The 27,047-nt window shown below is 38.3% G+C and overlaps 2 protein-coding genes across 3 annotated transcripts; one reads left to right on the forward strand and one right to left on the reverse strand.

The window, feature by feature from the left end:
• Nucleotides 1–1,319: 1,319 nt before the first annotated feature.
• Nucleotides 1,320–16,203, reverse strand: LOC135597039 (plant UBX domain-containing protein 8-like). Its single transcript, XM_065089445.1, has 11 exons — nt 15,901–16,203; nt 14,821–14,882; nt 14,189–14,735; nt 14,028–14,102; nt 13,849–13,955; nt 8,911–9,163; nt 8,652–8,819; nt 8,416–8,580; nt 5,242–5,385; nt 5,079–5,135; nt 1,320–1,778 (listed from the first exon to the last, which is right to left on the reverse strand). The coding sequence occupies exons 1-11, from the start codon at nt 15,982–15,984 to the stop codon at nt 1,671–1,673; spliced, it is 1,770 nt and encodes a 589-aa protein (XP_064945517.1). The 5' UTR covers nt 15,985–16,203; the 3' UTR covers nt 1,320–1,670.
• A 1,685-nt stretch (nt 16,204–17,888) lies between these two features.
• On the forward strand, nt 17,889–25,668 carry LOC135582204 (cell division protein FtsY homolog, chloroplastic-like). 2 transcript variants are annotated; one of them, XM_065089447.1, is made up of 11 exons: nt 17,891–18,286; nt 18,367–18,471; nt 18,575–18,648; nt 18,754–18,812; nt 20,813–20,850; nt 22,341–22,461; nt 22,579–22,647; nt 22,725–22,807; nt 23,771–23,839; nt 25,020–25,082; nt 25,210–25,668. In XM_065089447.1, the coding sequence occupies exons 1-11, from the start codon at nt 17,933–17,935 to the stop codon at nt 25,321–25,323; spliced, it is 1,149 nt and encodes a 382-aa protein (XP_064945519.1). In that variant the 5' UTR covers nt 17,891–17,932; the 3' UTR covers nt 25,324–25,668. The 2 variants fall into 2 exon arrangements, with proteins under 2 accessions (XP_064945518.1, XP_064945519.1); XM_065089446.1 differs by having other exon boundaries at nt 17,889–18,286; nt 18,575–18,812.
• The last annotated feature ends 1,379 nt before the right edge of the window (nt 25,669–27,047 follow it).

The following is a 27,047-nucleotide window of genomic DNA, read 5'->3' on the forward strand; positions in this document are numbered from 1 at the left end:
ATAAACTATGAAAGTTGGAGGAATTTTAGAACATCAACATGTTACAGTTTTAATTGATATTGGTAGCACTAATAATTTTTTGACAGTAAGATTGCTAACCGATTGGCCTACCACATTGAAGATTGACAAATTCGAAGTAAAGGTTATTGATGAACGAATTTTAACTTATGATAGCAAGTGTTCGAAGATAAAATTTATTATATAAGGCCAAGAGTTGCTTGTCGATTTATTTTTGCTACTCTTAGAAGAGTTCGAAGTGGTGCTTGGAATTGAATGACTATCAACCCTGGGTGATGTTTCTTAAAAAATTTTTAAACTAATCATGAATTTTTTTATTAATGGAAAGCAAGTGATTCTAAAAGGAAGACGTGGAAGTAAGGTCACGATTACCAATAGCCATCGAATTGATAGGGTTTTTTAGAAGACTGACCTATTACTTACAATATCAAGAAGTGAAGATCGTACTTACTTGATCAATGGATTGTGATGTGTCGTAGATATCTTATGATTGAAGTGTTGAAAGAGAAGCTCCCGAAGTTTAATGTTGCTCAATCTTGAGAACAAGACTGATTTGAAGAGGAAGAAATTATTAAGATCCTAACTTTGAATAATATTTTATTAAGTTTGTCATAAGAGTCGGATAAGAATTTATTTATGATTTATTTATTTATTTATTAGGAATCAAGTTCTTATGAAATGAGGAGTGAAACTCTATAAATACTGATGTATTTGTTTCTTTTCATCTATCTATGAAATATTATTTTAGCTTTTGACAGGCAGATTCCTCCCCAGTGAACATCCCTTTTCTTTTTCTACTCCTATGATAAAACCCTATAACCTTATCAAAAAAGATCAATCGAATGACTTAGCTATGTGATGAGGTAACTCCCACTACGATGATAGCAAATATAAAACATTAATTGAATGATTGCGAAGAAACAAGCATTTCAAACCAACTAGCCCTTTCACCTAATACCACCTAATTGGAGAAGCCATGCTTGGTTATTACGAAAACAATTATGTTCATCATGAACATGAAACCCAAATGGCATCCTTGTCAATCTGTCTACACTAGTAATTCGGTTCTTCTGAAGTAAAGTGTTATGTGGAGTCATGAATAAAATAATGAATTCGGATTGACATGCACATGTTACCTGGGAAGCCCGTGTCCTCTTTCATCAAAGTAGGCGAACCAACCGTAGAAATATGAGAGCAGCAGTCTTCTTTCCTGCTGTACGTAGCAGAAACAGTTCCTGTATTCTGTAAATCACCAGACCATAACAACAACAATAACAAACAAAATCACGAGCACTTTGAGCTTACAAAGAAGATAATATTAGTTTATTTTTATTACCTTTCTCTACTTCCTGGTAGAGAGACAATGGTTCGTTATAAACCATCTTTATATGTACACAGTTTTTTTTTTTTGTTGGGGGGTTGGGGGGGTGGGGGGGGGTGGGTACCTACTGCAAACATAGACATTAAACCAATTCTGAAGTCCCACCAAATGGAGTATGACCAAGTCTCCACATAAAAACATGCATTCACCCAAATACTTATAATGACAATCTCCAAATGGTCTGCAAATGCCACCATCGTGTCCGATTTTTCATGTGATGTGTTAACCTATAGTTCAAGTACTTGCAAGCATGTCATCCAACTAGCAGCATTTAAATCAACTCTATAAACAAAACCTCTTGCTTGCTAGTCAGGCCCAGTTCACTCAGAGATAGTTCGCTTTCTCCTTCAGTAAATGCACGGCGAGGATATGGCCTCACCTGTCAGATTTAAAATAGTGTAGTGAGAGGCAATAATGCTGATACTGAACTCAAGGCGAATAAAGAAAGATCCATGTATACATGAAATCACACGATGCATAATAATAAACAGATAAAAATAGCTTCTGATAGATAACAAAACATATCCATTTTTCAGTATTATGGATTCATTGCAATGGAATAAAATTTTCAAGGCTACATAGAGCTGACATTGTTGTCATTAAAAATCGGATTAATATGTTACTGTAAGTGCAATAGTAGAATATTGAAAATCAAGCCTCATATATCAGAGCTGTAAAGGCCAAAGTAGTAATGCAACTGCAAGACGAGAAACAGCCATCTAGGGGAAAACATATCAAGATTTTAGGGCTCGATAACCCCATCCTCACTTCCAAAAAAATCAAGTTTGATTGTGCAGGTACAGGTTATCATATCAGAAACAATGGAGAGGAAATAGTGGCATGCTATTCATCTATTCATACAAGTAAATTGTCTGCCGCTTTCTAATTTCCAAATCTCGCTTCTCCAAGTCCACTTTTACCGACAAATCAGAATAAAGGCTCCGGTTGGCATCTAATTTTGGATTTACTATTCATACAAGTAAATAGTCTGCCACACCTGATTTCCATATCCAACCCCACCCCCAACCCTGCTTCTTCTTTTTAGTTTCCATATCTTGGTACTTCTATTCATACAAGTAAATAGCCTGCTCCCTTAGGAAACTTGAACCTTCTTGTGTCATGTTAATGTCTTCACTCGTACTTTGAGAATCCTCACCATCCAATCTCATCTTTCAAATTCCTCACTTCAAAATCCACCACCTTTTCAATCAAAGCACATTCAAAGTTTCTTTCTAAATTTAGTTATTGTTCAAGATGTTTCTAATATTTCACAATCTACAGTTCCAATGAGCAAAGGACAGTATGCTATTCCGTCAACTCACCTGGACAATTATTATGAATATGCCTTGGAGTTTGTATGCAGACAAATAGATGCAAAATTAGATAAAAAGTAAAGTTCTAACTACAGTTCAACAACCATCAACCATCCTTCTCTATGATGCTTTTGTCATGCAGCATTAAAGCATCAACTTCTATTTAATAGAGATCAAAGTCAAAAATCAACATTCAGATGGTAGAGAACTAATTGTATTCTTCGCAGCCAAATGGTCAGGAGATAAACATCAACTACTCAAACACTATCTTATCCAGAATGCACCATGAAAAACAAACACATATACAAAAAATGCCCTGAAATTATTCCATTATGCCTGAGAAGAACATGAGTGCAGCCGACTGTCAAAAAGTAAATCACCTCCAGAACTATGAACCTGGAGGTATGAACCCAGGTATGCATCTTGGTTAACTCACCTGTCCAAGGAAAGTGCTGGCTCTAGCACAAGTTACAACACACATGAAACAGAATTAATGAACAATATCCTTAGAGGCTTCATTTGAATGAAGAAAAAAACCAGTCGATTCTTCATTGCGCTCTTTGTATCTGCCTTATGATTAACTTATGTCCTCGTCCTTCAGTTTCTACCTCTGTTTTTCATTAGTCAGTCTTTCAAACAAAAACCAAAAAATATCATGACACACTTAAGTGTTGATAATTAAACACTAAACTATCATAAGTGTCAACTTAGAAAAACACTTCAGTCCCATTTCTTGACCTAGATATAACAATAGAATTCCTAGAATAACTAGACCGAACCATAAAAAGCAAGGGATCATTTTGGTCACAAGAAATTTGGCAGTTTTGATCAAGGTTCTCAATTTCGGTTCATACCGATGTATCGAGCCCTGCTTGGTACAATACGTACCGAGGCATACCGACGATATGCCAAGGCATACCGATAGTACGCTCAAAAATTCTGAAAAACCTCCAAAAATACCTGGAGGTAACGGTACAAACATACCGAGGCGTACCAACCGGTATGCCTCGGTAACGATCGAAATCTGAAGCATATTGATCGATACACCTCGGTACTAGTCGATACGCCTCGATAATGGTCGAATTTCGATATAGACCTTGTATTGCCCGGTACGAGGTCAAAACACTAGTACCGCCTGATAGAGGGTAGTCCGCGTACCGATATCCTCTCGAACTGATATGTGCCGCCCGTACGGGTGGTAGACATTGAAATTGAGATCCCTGGTTTTGATCAATGAATACAATCTTGGATACTATAGCCGTACTGGTTCAGCTTGTGGTTTTGACCAAGGAATGCAATTTTGGGAATCACAAACATGGTTGTCCATGGTCCCCATATGGGTTGGTCCATGTCGGTGTACCGACATAGTATGTCTGCATACATCGTGACACCATTTTGCTAGAAGTAGACGAGGTGACAATGGGTTTGGAGTCATTCATAAGCCTCTAAAAGGTCCCGTTATTGGCTTTCAAATACAAAACAAAAGAATCATCTGTCGCTTAAAAGGAAAAACTGACTAGACAAGTCTTGTAAGTGATGAGACAAAGAGAGAGAGAGAAGCAAGGAAGGAAAAAACAGGGAAAATAAAAATAAATAAATAATTGCCAGCTGAAAAAAATAGAAATATGACAATAGTACCAGGCGGTATGCAGAGAAAAAAAAGCGAGGGGTGTAACAAAAGAAAAAGGAGGGGGAAAGAGAGGAGAGACCATTGAAAAAAGGAAACAAATGAAAAAAGATAGCTGTCAACTACCAAGCAGTATTATTCATTAAATCCAGACCTACAACACATTGGTTTTGACTCTGTTGACATAGGTTTTCATCACATGAAATCGTCTGATTATACAACCACATTATTTTCTTGTTCCGTGTAATAAACCACTTGCTTCCAGTTACATGGGCCAAGCAGATATAGACTCACATAGTCCTAAAATGTTCTTTAATTAGAAAACTTCACATTTATACATGCCTTTCAGCATTAATGCCCATGACAGCAGTTATAAAATTTTCATTTCAATTGAATATTCCACCCACTTTATACTAATACATGCATTGTGCTAAACATGCAGAATTTCTTCTGTTCAAGAAACTTCTAGAATTGAAGTCCAATTCATTTCGAGGAAGTAGAAGGATCCTATCTCCATATACATATGACAGCACATCAGCCACATGTAAACAAGAGTTGCATAATACCATGGCACCTAAGATTCTACATTGCACGTATGCGAGTTCCAAATAGATTGATTTACCCAAAACAAGACCAAACATGCCAATCAAAGATTGAGAACATATAGAGTACTTAAAACCTGAAAGGCACTGCATTTACAAATAGACCAACAAATCAAAAGATCAAAAGGAAGTATTACCAATCTGTAGGAGGCAGGCTTAACCACCCTTCCAATGTCAATGTAATAAAAAAGAAACTGCAACAAATGGCAGCAGTGTGACTAACAAAGTAACAAAAAAACATATAAATAAACAAATGTTGCTAGAAAATTGCCAAATGCATGATCAATCCAAAGGGTCAACCTGAAGCTTGTCAGATTTCAAAAAGCGACGTCCACGCCGACTACCATTAGGCATTCGCACAAGAAGGGTCACAGCATTTTCATCATCTGAAGAAGGCTCTTGTGGCAAGGATGCTTGTTTTGCAGCAAGCATCCTCTCAAGTTCCTGCAAGAACCATGTCAAGCCAACCAGTAAACAAAAAAGTATTGTCCTAAGAAGGGTATGTTCTATGTTAGTTATAACTTGTAACTATACATTCAGGATTCAGCACACCTAAAGGACAGACTACTAGACTACTCATAGGTTAATACAGCAAGAGGATAAATGCCAAATTGTCAATCAACTTTCAATCTGAAAAAAAAAAAATAGACACCAGATTCCAGAAAACAAAAGACACCCAGATAAATATTGAAATTTTGCAACTCATTGGCTATGAATCACAGTATCTGTTTCCAGATACATAAACATATGCACCACTCTCAACTAATCTTACAAGTTTTTAGTAATAATGGCTTTCTAGTGTTCCTGATCATATAACTCCTCCCTCATACATATGGCTTGGAAAAGTTGTGTACAAAGTAGGGATTGCAATACCGTACTGTACCGCTCGGTACGGGTGGTACATATCGGTCCACCAATAGACTGGCACGCAGACTGCCCACTACCGGGTGGTATCAAGCATTTGGACCCGTATCGGGCGATACGGGGTTGTACTAAGCGGTAACTGTCGAAATTGACCATTACCAAATGGTAACAGTGCTCCAACGATCAATTTGAACGTTGGAGGCCTCCTCCAGGGTTTGTAAACCCTTTTCTCCCCCCTATTTCAATCTATTTCACTATCAAACTCTCTCAAACTCATTTTTCTCATATTCTGTCTCTTATTCTCACATTTTCACTCTCCTAAACTCAACAAAACGTCGATTTGTGGATTAAATCAAATTTAGAAGATTAATTTAGGAGGATTAAAAAGAAAAACTTTTTAACAAGAGGTATGTATTCTCTTTCTAGATTTTTATTGATTCATGAGATGATTAAGCCTATTATGATAGTTGGTCATACTTCTCCGAGCAATAGTATGATAGGAGCAGCAGATCAGTAGCGAAAGTCAAAATTCTGACATTCACTAATATATACCTCAGAAGCCACCTCAAACACATGTGATTTATGGTGATCAACATATAACTGTCACCACATTGATGCACCAATGACATACGGTATATCAATACACTATATCGTGAGATTAATTTTAGGATTGGGTCCGACAAACATATCATATTAATATATAGATACATAGAATCGAAGACTCCGATCCACCACTTGTGAATGTCCGTCGTTCGTTTTGGTGATAGAATCAAGTATATCTACACATGTTATCAGTGATTTAAAAAGCGCTAGGCGCCAAAAGGCGCCAAGGTCCAAAAACGCCCGAGGCGCTAGGCGCTCACCCAAGCGCTCGCCCGAGCGAAGCGAGGCGCTAAAATATAAAAATATAAAATAAAATTAATAAATATAATTATTTAAAATTTTAAATTAAAATATAAAAATATATAATATAATTAATAAATATAATCACATTAACAGTATAAACCTACTGACGGAGAAACGAGGAAGCAGCGGCGAGTGGCGGCGGCAGCAGCGGCGGCGAGCGGCGGCAGCGGCGAGTGGCGGCAGCGGCAGCGGCAGCAGCAGCGGCGAGCGGCGGTAGTGGGAGGCCTCGAGGGAGGCGCGAGCAGCGGGAAGGCTCGCGGGAGGGCTCGCAGGAGGCGAGAGGGCTCGCGGGAGGCGTGAGCAGCGAGAGGGCTCGCGGGAGGCGTGAGCAGCGGGAGGGCTCGAGGGAGGCGCGAGCAGCGGGAAGGCTCGCGGGAGGGCTCGCAGGAGACGCGAGCAGCGAGAGGGCTCGCGGGAGGCGCGAGTAGCGGGAGGGCTCGCAGGAGGCGCAAGCAGCGAGAGGGCTCGCGGGAGGCGCGAGCAGCGGGAAGGCTCGCGGGAGGCGCGAGCAGCGACAGCGGCAGCGAGCGACGAGATCGCAATCGGGATCGGGATCGGGATCGAGAGCGGCAGCGGCAGCAGGTTAGTGTTGGGTTAGGGTTGGGGTTATATCGGTTTAGTTGGTTCGATTGAACCAACTAACAACCAAACCAGGACCGAACCAGACCTAAAATTCTGGTTCGGTCGCCTTGGTTTACCCAGGCGCTCGCCCGAAGCGCCCAACGCCTGGGCTCGGGCGAGCGCCCAGGCGGCGCCTGTTTGAAGCGCGCCGCCTAGGACATTAGCGAGGCGCTCGGGCCTCGCCTCGCCTCGCCCGAGCGCCTTTTGCAATCACTGCATGTTATTACTTAATTCATTGAAATCTTAAAGTTTAAGTTGTATACAAAATAATCTAATAATTCAAATACTTTTTCTGTAGATAATTCAATATTAACATAGGGACGATTCAGAACAGATCGAAATTGCAAACTTTGCACAAAGCTACTCCTCAAAGCTCGAAAAAGATATGTGATACTATTATTACCTAATTTACATTAGTTTTGTTAAAACTATACTAAATGTATATTTATTTCTAACTTAAAAACCCTATTCTAACTTTTTTATTTTTCTATTTTTCAAGTATTTTTGAACGATTTTATGCCTATTTTAGACGTATCGCTCCATACGTCGTACCGTACCATACCGAGCAAATCTCGATACACCGGTACGGTATGAGATTAAGAACATTGGTACAAAGATGTTATAAATAGGATCATGGAACTACCACTCTATAGTTTAATTGAATAGCCTAAAATAATACAACCAAAGGGGAGAAAATTAAGCATATATAAATAATTTAATCAATATATAAATAAATGGAAATCACATTGTGAAGCACATGGAATATTGACATTTATTATTAATCCAATAAAAATGCAAGACCCTTTATACATATATGGGTAAATTAAAAAAACCGAGGACTATAAGGGTGCATACAGTACCTACAGAACAAATACAAAATATAGAACAAACAATTCAGTTTGTCCTTGCTATAACTATATTCAGATTTAGAGGTCATATGATATTCAAATTTTTTGAGCCTACAGATCTATCATAGCAATGAGGCACTAAATAATTCAGACAGGAGAGTCATCTCCCTCAATGGAAGTTCCCTGAATAAAAATTCTAGATCCTTTCCCGTTACCATTATCAGCAATGAATTACCTCCTCCTCAAGCTGTTTCCTATGGTTTTCCTCCTCTTCGTGTTTCTGCTTTTGAAGAGCAGCTTCCCTAGCAGCAGCCTCTTCTAAACGACGATGTTCAGCCTCCTGCTGGGCCTTCAATTCTTTTTCTCTATCGGCTTGCAGTGCCGCAAGATACTCATCGTCCTGCAATTCATGAACATTTAACATAATTTGACTGGATGGCAATCAGCTAATAATAACAAGACATATAAAACCTGTTGCTCTCTCAACAAGCGCTGTGCGGTAAGTGTAGGGGATGGCGGACGAGGTATTTGACGGTGTGGGTATCCAAAACGATAAGCTGTTTGATCAGGAACATTGCCAAACATTGCAGCCTCAAGCATGAGAGCTTCATCATGCTCTTCAGAAGACATACCACCCCACTAATCCACAAAAAAAATGTTTCAAATTACTACTTCCTCAATTCAATTCATTCATGAATAGAATAATAAGTATCTTCCATAACTTGTATACCTCATCTCTCTCAAATGCATCTCCATTATGCTGAGGATGTCTATCAATAATATCATGCTGTGAGGGACTAGAAGCACTATAGCTCACTAGTCCAGAATCTGCTGATTCTGTGTCTACAGGAGCTACATGGTTGGAATGGTGTCTCACTAGAGGGTGCTCCTCTACATCTTCAGTTTCTTCTGAGACAAATGGATTTTTTTCATCTGAATTCACTTGACTTGAAGTTCCAGTTTCAGCTAAAGCAAATCCAGGCCTCCAGTAAGAAAAAGGCACATTTTAGTAACAAGAGCAATCATATAAGCATTTCACAAGTAATTATTTTAAGAATGAAGATATGTAATGAAATAGAACCAGAATAGCCTTGTAATGACCAAAATATTCCAGAACAGATTGCATATGTGCAACACCATGGAACATCCAGGAAATGTGGATTTCTATACATATAGGTATCGAATAGTGTCCTAATGGACCATTTTGACAAGTACTGTTGCACATCGATGTGGAATGCTACATGCAATGATTGATACAACTTACAATCTTTACAGAAACAAATGGAATGAGGAAGACAAACTTAATGTCACCAAAATAAAATAAAAAAACAGCAATACTGCATGGGTTTGGTGGAATCATCAAGATCAGATATGAAATGATACTACATTGAATAGGAAGCCATAGCTCGGACCATCAAACACACCTGTAGACTGTGCCTTGCAGCAACCATACAAGTCATGTGCCAAGAAAAATACATGCACACACTCATACCCAGTACCAAATCTAGCATCAAGGTGAGCACAGCCAAATTTGAGCATGCACAAGGTATCATTAATATAATAACACGTGTAATTTAAGTTCTAAAAAAATAAAACTAAGACCTTCATCAATAACGAGAGGAGGCGTCGTTGTGGAAGCGACCACCTGCAGCAACACTGAGCCGCTACTACCTAGCAAAGCATCGTACACACACAGCCTCTCCCGCACTGACGATGAGCTCAAGAGCTTCCGGTCCTGTCTCAGGTGGATGTGCATCGACTAGTCCGACGCTAGGCACGTAGTAGTCTCATGGTCCCTCTTCCTCCTCCTGGGCATTTTCATCTCCACTGTCTCCCTCTTCCTCCTCTCCTATGCCCCTACCCGCCGCGCCTATGACGTGGTGGTCCAGCTCTCCCTCACCTCCGCCTCCGACTTCTCCTACCTTTGCCTGTCCGGCTTCGTCCGCCGCTTCCTCTTCCTCGACAAGCTGGTCGAGGAGAGCGAACAGGTGTGGGAGGGCTATATGGACCAGCTAAACCGCTCCTTCCTCCTGCTCTTCATCTTCTTGATGTCGTGCTTCGCGGGGGAGGTGGCTTACAAGGTATGGTGGTACTCGTCGAGATCGGAGCAGGTATCATTCGCGATGGCAAGCAGTGATGTGGTGGCATGTGCCCTGGAGCTAGCGAGCTAGATCTACCCATACCTTCTAAGCCACCTCCGTTGCGAAGAGGCAGAGTTAAGAGAGGCCGGAGGCAGAGGTGAGGGAGAGCTTGACCACCACGTCGTAGGCATGGCGGGTGAGAGCATAGGAGAGGGCGAAGTGGCAAACGGTGGAGACAAAGGTGCCCAAGAGGAGGAAGAGGGACCAAGAGACCACTGCATGCCTAGCGTCAGACTGGTCGACGCACATCCACTGCTAGGCAGTACCGGAAGCTCCTGAGCTTGTCGTTAGTGCGAGAGAGGCTACGTGCATATGACGCCCTGCTAGGCAGTAGCAACTCGGTTCTGCTACTGGTGATCGCTTCCACAACGATGCCTCCTCCATCCATTAACGGAGGTCTCAGTTTTTTTTTAACTTAAATTACACGTGTCATTATATTAATGATTTATTATGAGTCAGCATACCATGTAAGCAAACTCTAACGTCTGTTAACTTAAACTTGACGGGAGAGGCTTATATGCTACGTTTTTAAAAATGTATAGGTTATTTTAGACACAAGTAAACCATAAGGTCTTAAGAGGTTCATAGCCAAAACCATATAAGTTAAAATGGACCTTAACCCCATATTTAAATATTTAATCACGTCTGTCTCTATGAATAAGTTAGTATATACCAAGCCACATGTTAAAATCCACCAATTTCTCAGGTCCTTACAAGAAACCATTGGAGTATCACAATCTCCCTGACCTAAAAGAATGATAAATTAGTCAAGGGACAAGATACAATCTAGATGTATCTCTATGATTCCCAATTTAAGCTATTCTGACGCACACAATTTGTCATGATCCAAATAACTTACTAGCAATGTCATCTATGTCTAGCAAGCCTCACCAAAAAGAGCCCAAATGCTTCCACTCAAGCTATCATATAAAAGGCCAGCCCTTCATTTCCTAATGTGCAACTACACTAAAGGAATACCAAGGCTACACCTACACAAATCGATGATGCCATTTCATATATACCACTTAAATGGGACATTAGTTCTACCACGCTGACAATACCATCAGAATAAGTAGAAAAAACTATTTTTGACATCTTTTATCAATCGTAAGGCCTTTGTCCATCAATCACTCAATTTCTTTAGCAACCAATCTTTGAACTCAATCTAAGAGACCAAGTTGACACATTTTCTTTTCATTTACAGACTGATCAATAAGTGGATATGCAATCCCATGCCATAACTGCATGAGAACTCAACCCTAAACGTAAAGATGCTGAAAATGTGGGCATCACATAGAGAGAGAAGCTGAAGCCTAAACACGGGCAACCATCCCTCAAGCTCTATCAGTCTTTCTCACCCGTCCTCATGGCGCCATCATGCTTTATTTGGCACAACATAGTAATCCACAACTATTAGAGAATATACCTTGTTGGCATAAGGACAATATAAAATATACCATGAAAACCATTTGATAAGAGACATTATATATAGTAAAATTTTTGTAATTGATTTCCTATGGCATAGTATGAAAATTCACATTAATCCAACAACAAAATTATTTAAAGAACAATGTAACACTTAGTGAATATTTCTGCCACATGATGCATGTCAATCATAAACTTGGAAGTATGATGCATAAAATCAATCCCATCAACAAACAAAAAAATTAATGTACCATGTAATATATATATATATATATATATATATATATATATATATATAATTGAATCGTTAGCAAGGAATATGAAGTAAATGGATCTGGCCCAACCTTTGAATTTTATTTTTATTCAATTTTCAGGAATAAGAATCAATAATATGAAGCACATTGTTTGGCAAAGACAAGAAACTACTGTCATATAGATAAGCGGATATCTAAGAAAGAAGTGATGTTAATGGTGATCAACACTTGGTTAGAAAAATGATAGTTTTAATGCATAGAAGAAAAGCTGCCTCTTTCTGAACAAAAACTAACATTTGTATCATATCATGATCATTAGGTACTGAAGTTCTCAGAAAGCATTTTCTGTTAACAACAATTCTTTTGTCTCAAATATTACTTAATCACATTAAAGCGTCAAGCATATATTATATCCTTTAAACAACAAGATTGCTAGTTGCCAATATATCAGCACAACTTGCTTCTTTGAAAAGAGCAGATATTCATACAAAGGGTAAGTTGCCAGATGTAAACTAGACAAAACAGCATCGTCAATTTATTTACATCCAGACATCTAATCCTCAATCAGGTATTTAAAGAAACAGAATGTTTTTCATAGGTAGTGAATAAGGGCAAATAATACAATATCATAGCAAATCCAACAGTTACAACATGGTAAAGTAGCTCCAGATCCTGTTATTGTTTGGTACTCAAAAGCATAATACACAATCTCAACTACAATATAACTGTTTACTAATTATATAGCAAATGTGCAGAAGCTAATTGAATAGACCAAGATATAATGGGCCCTAACCATATGGCTTGAAAAGCTTCAGCCTAACATTACTAATAATAGGATAAAAGTATAAAGTTGATATTTGCTTATTTGCAACCTGAGTGATCAGGATTTGCAGACTGACCCTCCGTAGACACCGCATTGGCAAAACCTCCTGAATTAGACCATCTAACAGAAATGCCCAACAAGCAGGTGTTGCACTCAAGGTATTAGAAAACATGATTTTGTTCACACATAGCAGTTTGTAAAAAGTTGGGAACCAAATTGGATCAATTGGTTTGACAAATATGGATCAAAGAACTAGATTGAGGGGAAAAATATATAAACCACTAAAACCCATAAAGATAAAGTTAAAAGTCATAAAAATTATATGAACCCTTTTACCTTTTATCAAGGACGTTTTTCCAAAAAAGTATAAAAATTGTTGAACGATAACTAATTCTATTTATTCTTTTATTGGTTTAATGAGAACTCATTTTCCTGTTTAACAGTTCTACAATACACTTAACTAGCTCATTATAAAACTTTGAAAACTGATGCAAGTTGTGTTACTCAATTAATTGCCCCTTGATCTATTTAGTTTTCTCCATCTGTGAGGCATCCAAGATGTTTGTGTGACAAGATGTCAATTATGATGGAAGAGACAAAAGAAGAGATCAGCAAAGAGCTTTGATAAAGGGAAAATGGAGAGGGTGCTCCAAGACATCACAGTAGATGCAAGGGTTAACTCGCTCTCTCTCTCTCTCTCTCTCTCTCTCTCTCTCTCTCTCTCTCTCTCTCTCTCTCTAAAGTCCACTGTCCTTCTCAGTTCTTGGATTTCTTTTTTACCAGATCAGAAGAATGTTGATCTTTTTGAAATGTCCAGTCCACATCTTCTGATCTTGTAATGTATCAACAACTCAGCATGGGTATGGCAAAATATAAGATCACACAAACAAGAAACTTCAACGAAATGAAGCAGTGGTGTTCATTCAATACAAACTTTCTTCCTGAAAATAATGGGATTGAGCAAAGGATCTAAAAACAACAGTGAAACCAACTCCTGATATCAAAGTAGAATAAAAGATCCACACCTTCCATTGAGTGCAGAAACTTGTCCTGCAGTTTCCACTTCCACGAAAGATGGACTCTCTCCAATATATACACCCTGTTTATGTAGTGCTCTTTCTTGTTCTGCGGTCTACATTGGAAGAACATCAAAACAGTGCAAAAATAACCACTTAAAATTATAGTAGGCATACATAACAGATACCTTCAAGGACAATGAAACTGCTAGTGCAAGATCGGTAGCACCCGGTGCATGTGACTTCTGGTGACCATGCATGTCCTACAATGACATAAGGGTGAATATAGTTATTAAGAAGGATTGGTTTTAAACTTAAAGCTGAAAGGATCATCAAACTGTTTATTTACAGATTGCACAGTTTCTCGCTTAGAAGCTTCAATAGCAGCTCTGACCATTTCCTCCTCTATATCATTGTTATAATCAGACATATCGACCAATGGAGAAACGGTTGGTCCAGGATGTGGACCAAAAGAGTTATCACTGGATGCCTTCGCACCATGATCAGCATGAGCAGATTGGATGTCCTCATCATCTTCGTCATCAATTATGACAGTGTCATGAATCTCTGGACAATGTGCAGTTTCATTTCCAGAGACATTCTCAATTCTAGGTCCTATGCCAGAAGCTCCAGGTTCTCCATCGTCATCCTTGACTTCAATGGGCACTTCCCTTACCTCCCTTGGGTGTGAAACATGTGGTCCATGTGAAGGAAAACCAGAAGCAGCTCCACCATCAGAAAGATCCTCAAAAGGGCCAAATTTAGAATCAAGTAAAGAAAACGGGTTCACATCTTGAGCAGCAGATGATAATGGAATCAAGGGCCTTAGAGGTTCGTTGTCAAGAGTGTCATCTATGTTCATAAAATCTTCATGAGGGGCAGATCTCTGATTTGCACTGGATATTAAGTCAGTGATTAGAAGGAATAACAGAATAAAAAACTTAAGCAAGTTTGACATCTTGGAAAATGTAGATCACATACTTAACCCTATCTACTTCACTAAAGTGAGCGTTAATAGCTTCATTCAGATCCCCACCATGTTCCTGAATTATCATTAATGAAAAGAAAATGATTATGCAAGGAAATTTCCAGTAGAAAATTGCAAAATTGTAAATTTATCAAAATAGTTTGTTCAAAGAAAAACAAAGCACCACAGGCAAACACATATAGTGGGGCAACTATGATCATAACAAAAACAACGATAGTATTGAAGAGGCAATAAACTTGGACACCCATTAAGAATGTCATGCACTTACTTTATCACTTATCAGGACCATATGTCACATACCTTGTGCTATCAACAAAAGATACCAAAGATCAACTTACAGGTTTAAAATGACACTCTAAGACCTAACATGTTTTAGAAGTGAACATATCATGGTTTTCAGACCTTTATATATTGCAATAGGGCAGGATGATGACCTTGCACAAGGTCCCATCACACTCATCGGGAACAAAATAATGTGCTATATAAGAATTTTCTTATAATAAATGATCCATTAAATCCAATGGAAAAATAATAAGTACTTCTGAAGCAGCAAAAGGCTAACATGCATATGACTGCATATCCTCCGATGAGAAGTAACTATGACCTGATATGGTAATTTTTATAATTGACTAACTGAACTTCTGCATGAAGTGCCAAATAAATAAGCAGAATAACTTTGATAATCATTAGACTAAAGTATTGAAAACAATGGTTCTAATTGCATATCATCAACAGTGCTATGCAACTTCATATGTCCCCATATTGATAAGACTGGAGATACAGGATTAGAAACATATTTGAGACCTACGAAAGAAATGAACTCATTAAAGAAGCCATCTCATCATATATCCATAACACATTCCCATTACGGTCACTTTCTCTAGAAACACATCTCGTCACCACAAATGATGGTCCATGATTGAATTTAAAGAAAACAACAACATAACCTAAACCGTCAGATCACTCGAATAACAGCAACTGAACCACAATCTCGGATCACAATTCACCTAAAAGCAAAAGAAAGAGGTAAAAAAGAAACTAATTCTGAATCTCATCCAGATAGGGGATCGTACCTCGAGCTTCTGCAGAGCGACGGCCTCGGGGGCGCCGGTGATGCTCACGAAGGTCTCGATCGCGTCCCGCGAAGGCCTCGCCATTTCTCACTCTTCGCCTGGGGCTTTCTCTCCCGCTACGATGCAATCGAGAGAGGAAGGACCAGGTGGAAGCGATCTGAAACCGAGGAGGGGTAGTGATTGAAGCGGTGAGCGGAAAGTAGAGAGACGTGGGACGGCCTCTCCAAGGAGTGGCCAGAGATGAAACGCTGGTAGAGAGCGAGGGCGATACGAAGGTTTCTTGATTAGAGGGAGACGGAGAGATGCCGTGCTAAAGTGTGTTTCCGATGTGGCCCCGAGAAAAGGGGGCGTGAGAACCGGAGACCGGATCCGTCCGATGGGCATCAAGATTCGTGTAACAAGGGGTGGTCACCGGACGTCGTGGGAAAGAGCGTTGTTGGTGGGGCGACGAGAAAAGGGCGGTGGACCCGTCCGATGGGCATCGATATTCGTGCAACAGGTGGCGGTCGTCACCGGACGTCGTGGGAAAGAGCGTTGTTGGTGGGGCCACGAGAAAAGGGCCGTGGACCCGTCCGATGGGCATCAATATTCGTGCAACAGACGGCGGTCGTCCCGGGTCGTGCAAAACAGCGTAACTGGTGCGACCACGATGTAAGGGCCTTGAACCCCGTCCGATGGGCATCAATAGTCGTGCAACGGGGGTGGTCGGTGGATGCCGTGGGAAGGCCTCGAGGACCAGCGACGGGGCCCGTGTGATGGGCGTCAATATTCGTGCAACAGGGGTGGTCGGCGGATACCGTGGAAAGGGTGTGGGGCGCCCAGATAAAAGCGCCGCGATGGCCAGCGGACGGACCCGTCCGATGGCCAACAATATTCGTGCAACACGTGATGGCCAGCGGTGCTTGGTGTGGTCGGCACGTAAACGGGAGCAAGGCAAGTCAGTGATGTACGAAACAGCACCGCCACCGGATAAACGCGTGCCGCGTGCATCCAGCAATCCGCCACAGGACTGTTCAAGAGAGAAATATCCATACAGAAAATAAAAATTAAAATTTTCGGATAAATCACTCCTAAATAATAAATTTTCCAAATCAAAAAATCATTTTTATCTTATAATTCACTTCTCGCTAATAAATTATGAACTTTACCATTCGTTCACTCTTCCACTAAAGTCTAAACATTCGTATGGTTATCGGAAAGTTTGATATATGTGTCAAGTTAAAGATGCATTACATGTGTCGGATTATGTTAGGATGGATATGCATTTTTGAATTTTAGAAATTACTATTTTTATAGTACAAAAAATCCAAGTGTGGAAAGACTTCTACGTAGAGAAAATAAATATAAAAATAAGTATTTGATTATTCTATAAAGAATGGTTTTCTAATATAATATAGTATGACTTTAATCTAATGTCTTGGACTTTGACATGAAATTTCCTAAAAAAAAGTTATCTTCGGAAAATATAGTAGTCAAGCTAATAAATTGCAACTTGAGGACCATTTTAGTAATAGAAAGGTTCAGAAAAATCTATCTTAAATAAAAGAAAGAAAATATTATAGTTCATGACATGCAACTTGAGGACCATTTTGGTATTATTGGAAATGTAGGGCTTTATACGCCATTATATATTAATATACCATTTTTTTTCGTTCCGTCCCGATTAATACCTTGCCTGCGTACTTTGGGCCCACATGGGGCCTCTACTTCCTCCAATGACAAGGCAGGTGGAAGAGGGTCTTGACGATGTACTAAAGCATTGCCTCCTCCTTAAACCGAACCGTTACTTCATGGCTTTGATGACTTATACTCTGTAAGATGTTTTGTCTTGTTTTAGCTTCGATGATTGGACAAGATGGGTGGAGCCCTAAGGGGATCAAACTATACCCAATCATGAGACAGGTAAACCGTTGAGTAATGAAAGGGAAGTAGTAGAATTTCTGTTTCGGAAATGAGAGGTGAAGTAGTCGGACTCAAAAGCTACTTGTATGTCCGAAGATAGAAGGTCGGGGAGATAACGGGAGAAGAGGCGATGGCCGTCGCTGCTCCGCAGGTTACTGTCCCCTTCCTCTCGCCTCCTCCTCCCTCTTCCTCGTCCTCGTCCGCGGCATACGCTTCCACCTCCATCCTTCTCTCCCGCTCCAGGACCTCCGCTGCCCTTCGCCTCTGGCGAACTGGTCCCGCCGCCACCCGATTCCGATGCGCCGCCGGGCAGACCGGATTCTTCACCCGGTTAGGTCGCCTTATCAAGGAAAAGGCCAAGAGCGACGTGGAGAAGGTTTTCTCCGGATTTTCCAAGACCCGGGAGAATCTCGCCGTCGTGGATGAGCTCCTCCTCTACTGGAACCTTGCCGACACCGATCGAGTCCTCGACGAGCTAGAAGAGGTGGAATTCTTGATGTTCGCTCTAACCGAAGAGTGGATATCTGTGGATTAGAGCTCAATTTCCTTCGAATTTTCTTGTAGGCGTTGCTGGTATCCGATTTTGGGCCCAGGATTTCTTTCAAGATCGTGGACTGCCTTCGAGAAGATATATTGGCGGGAAAGCTGAAGTCTGGGAGTGAGATAAAGGTGGTTGATTTCTTGTTATAATCTCTCTCTCTCTCTCTCTCTCTGGGCTTGGGTTTTGTTCCTTCATCGTTTCCATGTATTAATGCTTAAGGGCGCTACATAGGAGGCTTTGAAAAGGAGTGTGCTTCAGCTGTTGACAAGCAAGGGCAATAAGTCGGATCTCCAACTAGGATTTAGGTTCTGCATCTACATATTATTGTTCATGAATTCGTGCCTAATTGTCCATTGTTCTTATTGGGTTGAATTCAAGTTGCCGAAGAATTTATCTTTCTTTGCTACCAGGAAACCTGCAGTGATTATGGTTGTTGGTGTTAATGGAGGTGGAAAGACAACCTCTCTAGGTAATCATCACAGAGATGCTTCTTCCATTTTTATCAATTCTTGTGCTAGAATGACTACATAAACTGGAAACAATTATGGATAGCCTTTTTTTGTGGTTTGTGATAAGTTCACTAAATATTGCATTTTTTATTCTTTAAGTAGGATTTCGTCATCATAATTAGTGACTGTTAGGATGCTGCTAATGTAGATGCTAATTTTCTCTGGACATGAAGGTCTTGACTATCAGGATCTCCTTGTCATGGTTACCACTCTATGTGGTTGAAAATTGATGTATTTTGCACTCTAAATCAAATCTTAGACCAAAAGTTCTCAAATGAATTACCTAATGCTCGCTGCATGTAGCTCCTATCCTACTGAAATATATTGTTTGATCATTCATTTGAAACCACAGAAAGAATATTTTGTAAGTCTCTCCCTTCCTGGACTTTTAAGACACTTACCACCTTCTGGTCCACTAATAACACAAATGCTTGTTGCAATTTTTTCTATTCATTTAAAGCATTAACTTTAGTGGCTTCAGAAAATTGTTTAAGTAGACATGAATTAGATTATGCATCCGGTACTATCTAAGAATGTGTTCAACTTTGTCATGGAGCTCTTGAGCTCCATGCATAGTAAGATCTTCATGGTATTTATCAGCAAAAGCTTGTTGCTGATGGATATCCAATGATGAATTAGTATATTTTACTCATTCATGCATTCTTATAATTAAATTGGTTAATCTGAGAATGGATTAGCTAGTTAGTTGTAGTAATAGCTGATTACCAAGTCATTACACGCAGGTCTATCCGATATAGGTACTCTGCCGATGATACCTTTGAACCATGGATAGAAAAGAAATGGGTATGTTGGGCTTCTCTGGTCGCACCAGAATTCTCATCTTCTCTACCCTTATGTTGCTCCCTCATTCTTTATCTTCTTCCTACTATCTTGTGTTTCTTTGATTCTCTTTCAGATCAGTTCCTATGAGGGCTGGAAACCGTTTGTTTATTTCTTCAAATATTAGTCACTAAATCCAATTACCATCATCCAAGAACTATGTGGAATCATAATTGTTCTAGCCACATTCCCTGAAACTCATGCCAAATTAAATTATTCTCCCTTAATTTAATGAAGATTCTCAGAGAGTTTTCTTGATCTTTTCTTAAGTACCCTTAAAGCATATATTTCTCTCTGTTTCTATCTCACTCAGATAATGCACAAATGCAGACCTTTACAACAATATAGTGATTCCTGCTGGAAGCTTATGTTTGCTTTTTTGTGTAATTTTATGTTTTTGGATTTTGCATTTTTATTATAATAACTTTTGATAGAAATTTGGCATTTTTGTTTTCAATAGTTCTATTGTTTTGCTATCAAGATGGGAAAAAAGGTTCCACATCCTTCTCGTTACCAGTAAAATTCAACTATATTAATCTAAAAGACATGTTATGTGGTTAGAGGTATCTACAAGACAGTGCTTTCTATTTAATTCCAAAAAATTGCAAATATTGGTAATCACAAATCTTTGGACTTTGAGTGTGATTTGCAGAAATTGGTGTTAGGTTCATTTTCTTGATACATGCATGCAGATATTGCTAACAATATAATCGTGCTTACTTGGTGAATCTTATAACAAATAGTTCTCTTTTCAGTTTGTAATTCTGATAAACATGATCTTTATATAATATAGATCCAGCTTCCACTTCTGCATCCACAAATGTATCAGCCAAATTATGAATTCAAGACCAATATTATATGTGTGTCTATCTTTTTATAGGTATCCTTGTTTCTGACTCATAGGAGTTCTCTATATTGGACCTTGTTAATTCTGGCAACCACTGCTAATTATAGCAAACTTGCCAAATTTCAGTGCTATTTTAACACTAACATGCTAAGCTTTAATATGTTGCCTGTTAAATTTGTGATGAACTTTCTTTGCTCCTTTTCATTTCATTTGGTCAGATAAACTTTTGAAGTTTATGTTCCATTTTCAGTTAATTTCACTATGATTTCACAGGAAAACTTGCTTGCAGATTGAAAATTGAAGGGGTAAAGGTGAGGCTATATTCTAGTAATATGATTTATTTGATTCTTTGGACAATGATAATTAGTTTTCAAGTTCTTTCTGAATGAAAGTTAAGATGCTTCATGTCACCATACTTTTCCCTCGTAGAAATGCACTCATTATTATGGCAACAACAAAGAAATATATTTATCAATACCTACATTGTCCTATGAATCAATTCTCACTGTCCATTTCTTGTTGTTCCTAATCGATCATAGCATCTGTGGAGTCGATTAACTCTCTTTATTAGTACATTTAATGCTTTTCTCGGTGTGTCTCAACCATCTTAACAGCTTCTACATATCTTTTCACCATTAGGTGCTGCTTTTTCTTAACAGTCATCTCATTGTTTCATTACTGCTGTGGCACCACTGGCCAATCACAACACTGATATCTTTGTTACATTATTTTTTACCTGTCCAACATGCATTTCTTTCCGCTTCGTCAATAAATGATGATTTTTAGTACATAACTAGATACTACAAATCTGCTTAATATATCATGTAAGGCAACCAAAATGTGTAAATAATTCATATTTAATGGTCCTGTGATGCAACCTATTTCAGTAAAGAGTCACTTTTCCCCATTGTCTTGCTCCCATTTTAATTTTTCACTTTAAAATTTTCTTTGAATTCATCTCTTTTTGGTCCACTTCCTTTCTCAGATATATTACTTTTTGTGGTTTTATTTTTGGCTGCATACCAGCCTTGCTAACACCTTGCAAATCACAGGGATTTCTGATATTATTTAAATCCGTTATTACATTCATTAGAACCTAAATACTTCTTTTATGCTTCTAGATCCCTAGTCATTTGGAATAATATTATATGTTTTTTTTGGAGATTTAGATCCTTCATCTTCAAAACATTACATCTCAATTGGTTAGTGCTAGTTCCTATGCCCATTCCACTCTAATTTTTCATGTATCCTCTACCTTGCCCAATTTTCATTAGAAATATGTGGCTCCACCATCTAATCTGATTTTATACTTCTTGATATGAACCCTTTCATCTTCTTCTTCTATTCATCTACTTTCTTCTAAACCTACTCTGGCATGACTCATAATAGATGAATTTGCATTTGATTTTGTTTTGCCTGCAATGTGTATTAAGAGGGACAAGGGAAGAAAACAATTGTGCCATCTCATTACAGGTAATATGAAGGATCTGGACATCTCTAAACATGTGTACATTGGTAGGTATTATAACTGTGTTCCCTTACTCTAATATTATTATCTGTTCATCGTCTGAACATCAGAGAATCAGTATGCCTATTATCTTAGTCTACCAAAATATTTCAGCCTCCCCTTTTGAAAGCTAGTTTTGCATACTAGTACCTTCTGTGAAGATCACTTTTCTTATGGTTCACATATCACAATATTTGCATCAAAAAAGGGATTACTTTCTTTTTTTATTAATATAGCAGAAACATTAACTATATCATTTTTTGTTTAATTATTGGTTATATCCATTTGTTTCAGGTTTTATTGGCAGCAGGTGATACATTTAGAGCAGCAGCTAGTGAACAGCTGGAAGTATGGGCTGAGAGAACAGGTTCTGAAATAGTTGTGGTGGAGGGTGACAAAGTCAAGGCTGCATCAGGTATGAGTAGTAACTTCCAAACTTGGTATCTTATTTTACATGTTTATTTTCTGATCTTTTGCTGACAATAACAAATATAGGTGATTGTTTGCCACATTAAATTTGCTTTTTGGACAGTCCTTTCACAGGCTGTGAGAAAAGGAAAAGAGCAAGGTTATGATGTTGTCCTTTGTGATACATCTGGGCGTAAGTATATTATTTTTTCTTAACATATCATATTAATTCCAGTTTTTTCTCTGTCTGACACTATGAAAGTGTATCAGGTCTGCACACAAACTACAGCCTGATGGAAGAGTTGGTTGCCTGCAAGAAAGCTGTTGCCAAAGTCATTCCAAGTGCACCTAATGTATAACCACAGTTCATGACTTTTCTGCTTTTCATCTTGATATGCCAACTTTTTCTTGTGGTCGGTCTTAATGCATAGACAAGTTATGTTTCTCTGCAAAGGCATAACATTTTCTGACACAGCTTCTTATTTGATGCCTTTAGGAGTGCAATTTTCTTGTTCTTTCAAAGAATTTATTGCAGACCTTAATTTGTTCCCACTGTTTTAGCCCACACTTCTTTAAGAATGTGTGTTGTTCATGTTCTCTTGATAAATTGATTGATGACTAAATAAGCTACATAGAGTATTTAAAATTTTGAAAGGCTAAGAGATGTAAAAGCCTAGTGATTTGAGAAAAAGTATGTAGCTTATGACAGTTCAAGGATAGGTTGGACAAAGAGAATGCTAAAATGAATAAGTTCATTGGATAGGTTGAGAAACACGGAGATAAAAGCTGGACAGATCGATCACACAAACATTCATGAATACACAAATATACATATATAAGTAGGGACCTTCCTGGACACTCAGGATGATAACCAGTTGCCTTAATAAAATGTTTTAGGATGTGCCAAGTAAATGCAGCAAAATATCATCCAGCTTTATATAATTGAGATCAGTCTAGAATCATATACTTTTGCAATATATGGTGGATATATCAGTTACCTCCTCTCTAGGACTAGGTTTAACTCAGACCTTTCTGTGAGTTTGGATGTAAGAGCATGTGAACATCAGGATGTATCTATACTTCTCGACCCTTGAGAAAACACTTCATATCATACTCCGTACAATAGGAGTGGTGTCTCCAGCTTTACCAAATTTTCTTGTCGCTTTCTTGGTTTATCTTATGTTCATAACATTCAACCTACCGTTACCCCCTTTGAGATAATAAATGACTTAGTTACTAAACCAATGAACACATGAAATTTTAGAGGTCTTTTAATTGATTAATTATTCAAGATTTTCTTTTTCCATCTTTAACAGGAGATTTTGCTTGTTCTTGATGGAACAACAGGCTTGAATATGCTACCACAGGCGAGAGAATTTAATGAAGTAATTTTCTGATCCTGATACATGTCACTTTGTTGTACAAATATTTTTTCACTTCTATTGTTGTATAAATATCTTATCTAATTTCTGCATCATTCGAGATATTTTCATGACATTGTGATTGCACATGGATGGTAATTCTGTTACATATGTAACCATGTTAGCATATGTGGATTGTATTTCTTGTATCTCTCTTTTCATCTGTTAATAGCCAGAAAATTTTCCTGTAGGGTCTGTATTTCTTATATCTCCTTTTCCATCTGTCACTAATTTTTCTTCCATATTAGACCGGTGAGATTACAGATATTATATTATGCAACTGATGTTTCATTCTGTAAATGTATACTCTTTAGCACTGAATTCCAGGCATCAGGATATATGTTTTGGCATTTGAAACTACTACTTTGGCTATTAGGATGACCTGGGATCAGTATATCATTAAAAGAATGCTGACCATAATTGGCATTTAGGGTTTCAAATATATGGTCGGGCCAACACATACTTACTGATGTCAGTTCGATCAAGGACCAGTAGCAGTCAATATTCATTTTTTTATTATTTTTGCAGTGATACCTGGTTGTACAAATGGTATGCCACCTAATATTTCTGTACTATACCAGTTCAACATGGTGTTGAAACTAATATTGGACCAGGATTTTGAATCTTGATTGGAATAATTCTAGTTGGTATTGGAAAAGAATAAAAGAACACTCAATCCACGATAAATATTTCAATTTTACTAAAGCCAAATGAGAAACATCATAGATTACATGAAGCCATGTCATATGCATTTATATCATATGATCGCAAAGAGAAACGGTGAATTAAGCCACGGAGATCCAACTTTTGAGAATATCTGTGCTATCCAATTTAAGCTCACTTTAGTTTGCCCCTACTAAGTATATCCTGAAATCTTGCTGCTTTTTCTTGCTCTCCGGTGAATTCTTATTTCACACCGTGAAATTCTATTTGGCATTTCCTTGTAAGCCTGTATATTAAAATTTGCAGATCATTTTATTTGTTTGACATATATCTCCATGGAATTTTTTAGTGAAAGCTCTTTCCTGCAATGCATACATAAGGCAGTACGAGCCCCCATAGTTTTGGCCATTTTTAATATTATATATATGAGTAATCTCTAGAAACTATTTGCCATAAAATATTCTTCTAAAAAAAATTACAGGTTGTTGGAATCACTGGATTAATTCTGACAAAGCTGGATGGCTCTGCTCGCGGTGGATGTGTGGTATGATTCCAGTTTCTTCGATTATCGGCTTGTATTAACTTCTTCACAAAGGCAATAGCTGTACTCAGAATTTGTTAACAAAGTCTTCGTTTGGTGATATAGCTGCTTGATATTGATTCTATTGCAGGTCAGCGTGGTAGATGAGCTCGGTATTCCTGTTAAATTTGTTGGTGTTGGTGAAGGAGTAGATGACCTCCAACCATTCGATGCCGAAGCCTTTGTGAATGCCATTTTCTCTTGATTAAGCAGGCTCAATCAAGCTTATGACGAAGCCTTGTATGGTTGCTTGAGGATTGTGCAGAGTTTGGCTGTGCTTTACTGTCACTTCTCAGATGGTTCAGTTTTGTGCAACTTCGACGGCTTGGAGAGCTGAAGACCTCCATATATCATATCTCAAAGGTTGTTCGGAGAAGCAGTCCATATATGGACACTCTTTGGAAACTTTGTAATGAAATCATATATCTGTGCCAGAGACAGATTAGTGCTCTTTTATGTGATCTTGATGGAAACAAGACCGGCAGCATTGTCAACTGTACTATCTTTTTTAGTTCATTCTCCGCTCTTTAAGAGTTTTGACACAGTTAAATACTTCTGTTTCCTTTATTCTCTCCTTCTTGGCATTCAATTATATTAATGATTCGAAATATCATTTGATTGCGCCTTTCGATTTGCGATTGGTGTATTAAAGATTGGGTTGATCGACAACTTAATACATGTAAGTTTATCGGCTGAGTTGAAGTTCAATCTTGTTAGTCTGACTTAGATTTATTTTGTGGAAGACAAAAATATGAATAATCGATTGAGGAGCAATTTAGTTGGCTTATCAATAAAATAAATTTAATTAGTATAGAATAATTGATGGAGGAGTAATTTAGTTGACCTATCAATAAAATAATTTTAATTAGTTTAAAGATTCCTGTTGTCACATCAACCTCTACTTTTAAAAAAATCAGATCATTGAAGATTATAAATCTTGATTAAATATCTTAAATATTCATATGTAAGTTTATCAAAAAGATTATATGTATATATATACATATATATATATATATATGTATAATCTTGTTCGAATAAAAGATGATATTATATATTTAACTTGATGTGATTGTATTTTTTTTTATTTTTATATTTGAGCTTATAAAAATAAATTAAAACATTATGATACATCAATCATAAATGAATCAATAACTCAATGAGTGAGTGATATAAAACCACATAATGTGCGAGACATTCGATCTTAGGAGTATTTATATTTTTTATATATCTTTTGATAAAATTTATTTATTTTTATTTCTACTAATCTACAATAAGAAAAATTCAATTATTAAATAAATTACCATCGAATAAGGCATCGCCTTTATCACATCAAAAACCGAAAGAAAAGGATATGCATAAGCATACAATAATCCCATAAGAGTTAGAATCACATATAACGAATCAAACACCGAAAGCATATGGATTCACATGATCTTACGACCATTATCGACAGTACCGAGAACAGCTTCGACGAGCAACAGCAGATTCCGATGCACCAAAGCATCAAGCTTCAGAGAAAGGACACGGAGAGGCGAACCGTGAAGCAACCCACAGGCGACGGAGGTCGACCCCATGCTTTCTTATTTTGGCTTACCTCACTGCTCATAATTCACGGTGGGAATAAAGAAACGATCAGTTCTGAGTCATCTCCCCTCTACTTTAATGAGCTTGTGGCGATGAAACCTGCGCACTACTTGTTCTTATCGAGGTTGTCCCAAGCAACCTGTTCTTGATTGCAACAAGTGAATCTGTGATGCGACAGCAGCATCAGATTGACTTGGCTTCCACCATCAATCAGCACACCGTATGTCGACATGCTCTCCTTGTTTTTTGGGTGCCAAGGAATCTTCAACAGTGCACGGCAAGCATCATCTCATCGCCATGGAGAACAGATAAATTAGATGCTTACCGCTTTTGTCGATTCTTGTA

The sequence above is a fragment of the Musa acuminata genome, chromosome BXJ1-11, assembly GCF_036884655.1.
Source record: "Musa acuminata AAA Group cultivar baxijiao chromosome BXJ1-11, Cavendish_Baxijiao_AAA, whole genome shotgun sequence".
NCBI classification, from domain to species: Eukaryota; Viridiplantae; Streptophyta; class Magnoliopsida; order Zingiberales; family Musaceae; genus Musa; species Musa acuminata.

Coding starts and splice junctions, on each gene's coding strand:
- LOC135597039 (XM_065089445.1), bottom strand. CDS start 15,984: ATGGCGAGGCCTTCGCGGGACGCGATCGAGACCTTCGTGAGCATCACC. Junction 14,736..14,820: donor AGTGAAGTAGATAGGGTTAA/GTATGTGATCTA, acceptor CTTAATATCCAG/TGCAAATCAGAGATCTGCCC. Junction 9,164..13,848: donor GTTTCTGCACTCAATGGAAG/GTGTGGATCTTT, acceptor TTCTTACTGGAG/GCCTGGATTTGCTTTAGCTG.
- LOC135582204 (XM_065089446.1), top strand. CDS start 17,933: ATGGCCGTCGCTGCTCCGCAGGTTACTGTCCCCTTCCTCTCGCCTCCT. Junction 23,840..25,019: donor AGGCGAGAGAATTTAATGAA/GTAATTTTCTGA, acceptor AAAAAATTACAG/GTTGTTGGAATCACTGGATT. Junction 25,083..25,209: donor CTGCTCGCGGTGGATGTGTG/GTATGATTCCAG, acceptor ATTCTATTGCAG/GTCAGCGTGGTAGATGAGCT.